General features: G+C 44.6%; 1 protein-coding gene across 4 annotated transcripts in view; it reads right to left on the reverse strand.

Annotated features, from left to right (window-relative positions):
• Nucleotides 1-7,997, reverse strand: part of CNKSR2 (connector enhancer of kinase suppressor of Ras 2) — a 222,132-nt gene extending 214,135 nt beyond the window's left edge. For 3 of the 4 annotated variants that reach the window (XM_074152442.1, XM_074151617.1, XM_074150771.1), the window contains exon 1: nt 7,758-7,821. In XM_074152442.1, coding sequence (XP_074008543.1) covers nt 7,758-7,821 — 64 coding nt within the window. Of the gene's footprint in view, nt 1-7,757 lie in introns of all 4 variants that reach the window. The other variant, XM_074149949.1, reaches the window with a different exon arrangement.
• Nucleotides 7,998-8,495: the final 498 nt, after the last annotated feature.

The following is an 8,495-nucleotide window of genomic DNA, read 5'->3' on the forward strand; positions in this document are numbered from 1 at the left end:
AGGAGTCTGCAGAGTATTCGCTATCAAAAATTCAGCGTTACCAAACAAAGTCCCATTCAAATCAATGGACGTTTGATGCTGATGCGAGTCTTCATCTGTTTATTAAAGAAAGCTACTTGAACCTTTAATTTAAAGGTTCAATTAATTCTCATCAACTTTTTGCCCTCTTCTTCACACAACTGAAAAGGTATAATACAAAAGTATAGCACTTTGCATCCCACTGTATTAAAATAATACACTTCAGCTGAATATAGTTTAATTATGGCTTACTCTGGTACACTCATATATTAATTAACTGTTTACTTGGAAATTCCCACCATATGGTACTGTAGCAGATGTTAATCATGTAAGGCCAAACACTTTGAAATTACTGTTCTAGGCACTTCATCTGAGGTACCAAGTGCCCTAAATTTCCACTTAAAGGATAAACTGGAAATGCCAAGCACCCTACAAGATCACACTCACAGCTATTTTCTCAAAGATAATATTATTTGGCAGATCAGCAGAACAGAAAGGGCTAGATTTTTGAGCCTCCAGTGCTGTAAAATGACTTGATATACTGAATTCCCTTTGCATAAGAGAAATGCCTGCACTGGAAACCTCAAGGAAAAATTTGTTTCATCTACCAGACATCTGCTAACCCCCATATATGGTGAGGGCGAAATTTGTGTATGAGTGAATGTTTGTGTAGCATTCCAGATCTTGGGTGCACCAGACCAACGGTCCTCAGTCTTCCAGCCTTTCACCCTTCAATTGCAGGAAAGGAGGATTATGAGGACCAGTAGATGCTTGCCCTTGGACAGTCAGCTATTTTAAATTTTAGAGCAAATGTCCTGCTAGGTCCAACTGTCCCACAAGAAGAAATTAAACTCCCTTATTTCAGGTAATTACTTCACTTTTTTAGAAAAAGTGGATGCCTTTAAAAGCTGGAACAGATGAATGAAGAAAATGTGGCATTTCAGTTTCACAACACAGCCCTTCCAGAATTGGATTGGTTTTAGTAAGGTATTTGGGAACCCTTATTCTACAGCATTTGTTTTGATAACTATTCAGCTTCTAAACTGAAGGTTTAAAGGTTTCATTAAGTAAATTATTTAAGCAGTAAGTGTGACAGTGACAGTAGAACAGTTTTGTTTTAATTGGACCTAGAAATCTATAGCTCAGTTATCCTGCTAAAGGTAAGTGCTCGCTACAGGTGGTCATTGATATAGTTATCCTATGATTTAATGAGGAAGTGGTAACTTACTGAAAAAAACCCACAAGCCACCAGCATCTACATAGCAAGGGAGCCAGAGAAACGGGGTTTCTCTTTCTCCTGGTTGCGTACCTTTGAATGAAGAATTTTCTCCAGGAACAGCTTTTCCTTATTCCTCTGGAAACTGGTAACAAATATTACTACTTGACTCTGAGAAATACAATATAATCAAATGCTACAGTAACTTCAGTGAGATTAAATGGTTATCTACACTTCTGAGGACCCGACAGAAAGGCTAGACCATTTGCCAATTTGGGTTTTAGAAGATAAAACTGCCTGGTTTATTATTGCCAGAGCGCTAAGAGACAACTACTTGCAAAGATTCTAAAAATACATCTGTATATATATTTCAAAACTCTCATCTGAAAAGTGATCTGGTTTATATCACTGCCGTGCAAAATTCTTGACACCCATTAACCAGAAAAGGCATTTGTAAATTGCTTAGTTTAATACTGCAGTGTGCAAATAAATCTGAATAAGATCAGAATATAGAGCTTCGCTGAACTGTTGCAAAAAACCACTTGAGAAAACATATTGTGAGGCCATATTTAAACTAACAGATGTTTCAGAAACAGAACAATATGTTCAAACAAAATAAAGGTGTAAACGGGCAGTGTTGAAAGAGCTTCACAACTAGCACATTAATTTCGGTGGCGAGTGAGATCACCTCATCTAGGAAAGCTCCCTCCTGAAAAAGATCATTAATTTAGAAATGAATTCTCATGTTCTGCTTAAAATTTGGCTGCATGAATTATTTGCAGAGTGGCTGCTTATGTAACATTGCCTTTGCTATGGCAACACCCAGGCTGTTGGGTTTTGTCACATCCCCCTTTCAATTGCAGTTTCATTTTCTGCTGATAAACAATGGCAGGAGAGGTTTTCTAATCACAAAGCAAGATGCTCTAAAACACATCACCGTGACTGATGTGGTGGCCATTGATACTGCTGAAACTCTTAACGTCAGAAGGGCAAGCAAAAAGTGAGAGATCCACAGGAAAAATAAACAAGCTAAAGAGAGAGATCTTCCAGCATTGCTTTCACTCCAGCTTTAAAGCTTAAAACTAAAGTTGGGAATAACGCAGTTTGACTCTTGACTATCTGTCTTTGTGCAAACTCCCCTCTTCAAAAAGACCCCCAACTTGTCTTACTGAAATTCATATTACTTTTTTACAAATGGAGTAACTATCTATAAAAAGTTTGGGAGTTCATTGAAATTAAGCTCCAACTATTGCACTATTTCATATTTTTCTTCAGCTTTTCCACAGATCTTCTTGCTACAAATTACAGTAAAAGTCATAACTCCATTTAATAGCATCAACTCAAAGAGGATGGAGTACTGTATGTACCCTCTGATACTGCAAAATTTCAGTTTGCTTTTCTTGGGAGAAAAAAACCAAAGTTTTAATGCTGACAAATTGTAAAACACCTGATCTATTCCACATATGGCACTTAGCAATGACTATTCGAGTTGATGACTATTCTGCAGCTCATCAGTCATCTCCACAAGCTTCACAAGGAACTAAAGTTTCAGAAGCCAAGCATTTTTCATACTCTTAAATACCCAGCTTTTTTTTCCCTGAGACAACTCAGCCTTTTCCATATTATTTCTAATAGTTGCTTTTGTTAAGGGCCCTATCAAAAGCAATGTGAAGGCAAGTAGCACAAGAAAGCACCTTTAACTCAATAAACCATTGAAAAAAAAAAACCCAAAAGATAGACAAAATTGAAAGTCCAAAGTGACACACATACATTTATGGAAGCACATCTCCTCTCTACCGGAAAGTAGATGCTCAGAGGCCTTTGTAACGCTATAGTCCAGCCTACGTTGCAGAAAAAGCTCTCTCCTAAACTCTGTCCATAAGAGAGTCTTCTTCAGAAAAAGCCAAGGCAAAAAAGGAGGTAGGTCTGATAGTGACCCTGAATACAGGAGTCATCCTTGCTGGTTTTAAGACCTAAATCCAATGCTAGATAATGCAAGAGGATTTGTGCCTTCACTGATGACCTTCCCTGTTGCTACCTAATGGTTCAGGACCTGCAGCAGGACCTGGGTGTTGCCACAGAAGTCCTAGGGCTCTGCACATGGAGGAACAGGAGTAAAAGGATCCCTGTGGCAACATTTTTTATTTAAATCATTATTAAATATAAGACTCCCTCATTTCAGAGCATTCCCACAAACCCTTGCATTTTCTTGACAAATCACATGTAATTCCCATTACACCAAGTGGAGGACAGCTGTCGGCAGCCCATGATGACATCATGCAAACACACATACGACTGGCAATGGACATGAACTTCTGTACGTGAAGATCAGACAAAAACTCAGTTCTTAAATCCATGTCATATTCAATCATCCAAATGGGAAACTTTTGCACTCTGCTTTCTCTTTGCTAGCACACTCATGTTTCTCCTTCCCCCAGTCCTTCTAAATATTTATGTCCTTCTAAATGCTGGTAGAGTAGAATTTATAGAGGCAAAAAGCCCGCATTCCTTAGCATTAGAAGCCTTTAGAGCAACTCCATGCCTCAGATGTCAGCTTCTCGAGTATGACTATCATTACAACAGTTTAAGCTGTATGAGCTTAGTATAAGCTCTATGAGCTGTCATTCAGCAAACAAAAAATAAATATTTAAGCTTTGTCAGATAAAGTAATATCGATTTTTCCACGTGGATTGCCTTTTTGAACAGATTCTGCCATTGAGATGTTGGTACTGAATTAAAACTAGAATACTGTTAAGAGCAGCAAGTCCGCATCAAACTACAGCCATTATAAATAACCTCAGACGAAGTTAAATTACAAGACTCGGTTAAAAACATCCTGATGTTTGGAAAGTAATTGTATGTCTTTGAGCTTTCTTAGCTCCTCAGAAATCTAAAACACATCTGACATGTTCCCTTCCTGAGTCAGTGAAAGCCATGACGCTTGACGGCGCTCGCCTATGCAACGTGTCAACGTCTTGCAACGCAGCAGTGGAATCCACACATGTCCTCCAAAGGGGAGGCAGAGGAGGTGACTGACACAGCTTCAGCTCGCTGATCCATGCAGGACCTTTAAAATTAGTACTAAATATATGAAAAGCAAAATAATACACAGTTTGAATCAATTTATATATTCAAATACTCCAAATACAATATGGCATCCTGTGGGAGAGATGAGCTAATCCATCTGCTCTTTTTCCAGCTCTATGACAGTTAATCTTCTGTCTGTGGATTCATTTTAAACCATACAAAAACTCATATGCTGACACAGGCTCCGCTCGTTTTGTCCTTTTCATTTGCAAAGTTTTAACTGGTACTTTGGTCCACTACTTATCATACACATTTTCATAGTCGAAATTTAGGTAGTCGCTTATTTGCGTAACCAATTCCAGGTACAACTCTGTATCTCAGCAGTGTTAGAGTCCATAGACTATTAAAGGATCCATTGACCAACCATGTATATCAAGGAATTAAAAAATGAGAAGATACTGGAGAGGCTGCATTTATTCCATGAAGACCCACAGTCTTGAGCCTGCTCCCTATCCAGCCATCCAGCCCAGAGCTCGGCACTTCTATCTAACACTTTTAAGTGGGAATACTTTCCCTGTCTTCATTTCTCACATCTTTTAATATTAAGCCCTATGCTTTATCACTGCCCTGAACAAAATGCCACTGAGGTAATGGCTCTTTTGCCTAAAGAATTCCAGACAGGGCTTTTTATTGCAAATGTTCAGGTCATACCAGCAAGACCATCACAAAAACACTGAGAGCAATAAAATCTAAAGTGTTTCATTTCCCCTTACTTTCAGATAACTGTAAACAATGTTAAACAGTAGGATTTTCCTTTTTCAGGAAAGATTTTGCTTTGAACATTGAAATCTATTTTGAAGAATGCTCTTTACAGAGCTGCTCTGAGCAGGCATATTACATAGCAGGGCACGCACTTCAAGGAAGAGGTTAAAACTCAGTTCAGCATTTATAATTCTGTAAAATAATCCCAGAAAGTCAGCAAAGTATCCTCACATCTTGAAGTTTAATGTAATTTATGCAAACCAGACTTGACTGCCACTAATGCAAAGACCACTAATGCATTCACCCCAAAGTTCTCATGACAAAGACACATTCATGTTTTACTCATTGAACTGTTTTGGGTACCTCTTAAAACATGGAGACTTCCAGAAATGTAATTTGGTGGAGACAATGTGTTTAAAGCAGTAGAAGAACAGATTTCAATAACAATATTTACAACACTACAAGTGATACATGAGGAAAAAGAAGTTGCTGTAGCCAAGACCACTTGCCCTTATCCACTACCATCCTTCCTCCGAACTTAGCAAGGTGTGATCCATCAGACAGGACCAGACCTGCCGATAGCTGCTGGTCATACTCATTTCCAGGCTCAGCTTCTGAAACTATAGTGGCTACCTAAGTGGTTTTCCTCAGACAGTGCTAGTCAAAGGCAGGTGCTTTATCTCTTTGCATCTCACTCTAGATGAAGGTTCATCTGCAACTCAGAATACAAAATGAAGAAATGAAAGCTTGAAGCAACATATATGTGTTTGCTCAGTAAAAATGAAAGTGCTCCAGAGAAACAATTGAGCATTCGCACCAGAATAAGCAGGTTAAACACTGCAAAACAAGCTTCATAACCCAAAAAGTTGGCACAATTGCAAAAACTGCTTTTTTTGTAAAGTTCACATATTATTTTAAAAAATAGATCTACAGTTCTGTGTGTTATTAACTGGTTTCTAACCACAGACCTTTATCCAGCCTCACACTTTTAATGTTATCATTTAGTCAGCCTGTTGTTTTTAAATAACTGATTTTATATTGATACAATACAAAAGCAGAGTATGCAACATACTTCAACTGTCATTTATGAAAAGTATTTGATGTATTACATTTTTTGAAGTGTTTTAAAAATGCACTATCCACAAATTCATTATTTTTCTGCTTTCCCAAAATATGGGGGAGGTATCTCAGTCATTGATTTGAAAAACTCCTACACAATCTTTTTTATTTTTTTAAAAGTAAAAATGCTGGAAGCTAAATAGCTGTAGTAAAACATTTTGAAGCTGAAAAGGGTTTGCTTTTAATATTGATGATCTGTAGCTCCTTCAAGTTTTTATTAATATTTTCTATTTCTTAGGCTATGAAGTATGATGTTTTTCTTTTTATTATTATTATTATTATTCTATGGATTGAGAACACTTCAGAAACAGCAAAACTATGTATGTTACTGAATATAATTATAACTCGACAGCTATAAATGCCAAGATTGAATAACTGAAAACATATGCTATATGCCTGAAATTTTAAGGATGATTAAAGTGTCACATTAGTAGCATGCAGCATGTTATGAGGAACTCCCACAATGTAGCAGTTGTTCAAAAGTTGTACCCATCCGGTCATTCTATCTTTATAAAAAGATATATAATACTAGATGGTGATTTATTCAAAACACAGCTGCAGCCTAACTTAAAGGTAATAACAAAAAACAACAAAAAAAAAACCCCACCACAAAAAGACCTTGTTAAATAGCAGTGTTAAAGCCATGTCGGTGCACGCAGAATAAGAGAAATCATTTCCAGGATGTCCAAATTTTATTCTCGTTAGACTTTATTTCGGAGGAGGACAGGTGAGGAGGGGGAGAGCGGGAGAAGCAGAGAGCCGCAGAACCGCACGCCAGCCCGGAGGACTCTTCCCCTTCCACGTACATCATGGATGTTTAAATGCCGCCCCTGGGGAGGGGGGATAGCGACACCCCACCTCCTCCCCCACCCGTGGGTGCCCTGGCCCCGGCCGGAGGAGCGGGCTGGGCGCCCTCCTCCCGTCGGGGCGGTTTCACAGCAGCGGGGGCGGAGGAGGGGGAGGGGAAGAGAAGCCCCGGCGTTCCCGAGGGCGCGGACCGACCCACCGACCCGCCGCCTGCCGAGCCCCCTCCCCGCCCCCCCCCGCGCAGGGCCTGGTTGCAGCCGTGCCCCCTCCACGCCCTGCATGGGCCAGCGCCCCACGTTAGGTTAAACTTTTATTTCGCGAGTCATTTCGCACCGCATCTGCCGGGCGCAGCCGGCCACGCTCCTCCATCCCCTCGCTGCTGTTGCGGTGGGGGGCACGACGACAGCCCCATCGCCACACCACGGCCGCCGTATCCCGGGCTCTCCCGGGCACAGCCTTCCCCCCTACCCGGCTTGATGGACCGACGGGGGTCGCCAGCTGCGTCCCGCCCCCCCCCGGCCCTGCGCCCGGGGGCGGAGGGAGTAGTGCGGCCCCGGGGCAGCCCGATGCCCCCGGAGCCCCCGGCCCCCGCGCTGCTCCCTCGCCCCGGCGGCGCGGCGCCGACGGCCTCCCTCCTCCCTTTCCACTCCCCAGCCGAAACGTGGGGGGAGCCGGGGGTGCCGGGGAGGCGGGACCCCGGCGCGGGGGATGCAACGGAGCTCTCCGCACCTGCGGGGATGGAGGCGGGGGGGGGGGGGGGAAGGTGATGGGAGAGGGGCACCGCGCAGCCCCCGGCGCCGCTCCTCACCTTTCATCCAGTCGACGACTTGGCTCGGCGACCACTTACTGACGGGCTCCATGATGAGGGCCATGGGGGGGCTGCGGGACGCGGGGCTCGGGCGGCCGCCGCTCTCCGGGGCGAGGGGCGAGGCTGTGCGGGGCGGCGGGAACCGCGCTGCCCGCAGCCCGAACGGCGGCGGCGGCGGCGGCTGGAGGAGGAGAGAGCCGCTAAATCCCCGCTTGCCTGCGCTCCGCTCGCTCGCTCGCCGCCTCTGTGCCTCTCTGGGGATTTCAGTTCATGTTGCCGGCTCGGCGGGGAGGGGGAGGAGGAGGAGGAGGAGGAGGAGGAGGAGGAGGAGGAAGAAGAAGAAGGGGGAGGAGGCGGCAGCACGCTCCGACGCCTCCCGCCCCCGCGAACCCGCGGGGCAGCGGCGGCGGCTGCTGGCCCCGCTGAGCGGTAGGTCCCGGAGCGGCGAGCGGGGGGGCTCGCTGGGCTCGGCTGCGCCTGGCTCTGCCCGCCGGTTCCCGCGGCTCTCCGCGGCCGCGGCTGCCGCGCCGGTGTCTTTTTCTCCTGGCGGAAATGACGAGGCGGCTCCCGCCACCCGAAAATATCTCCAAGTGAAATGGGAAGCGACACCCGACGGCCGCCCGGGGCGGGGGAGCGGGGCGGGGGGGGCCGGGATGACTCGCAAGGTGCCGCCGGCGGGGGGGGCCGGGCCCGGGGCGGTGGCAGCGGCAGCGGCAGCAGCGGGCACCTGCTCCTGCT

This window comes from Numenius arquata, chromosome 1, assembly GCF_964106895.1.
Source record: "Numenius arquata chromosome 1, bNumArq3.hap1.1, whole genome shotgun sequence".
NCBI lineage: Eukaryota > Metazoa > Chordata > Aves > Charadriiformes > Scolopacidae > Numenius > Numenius arquata.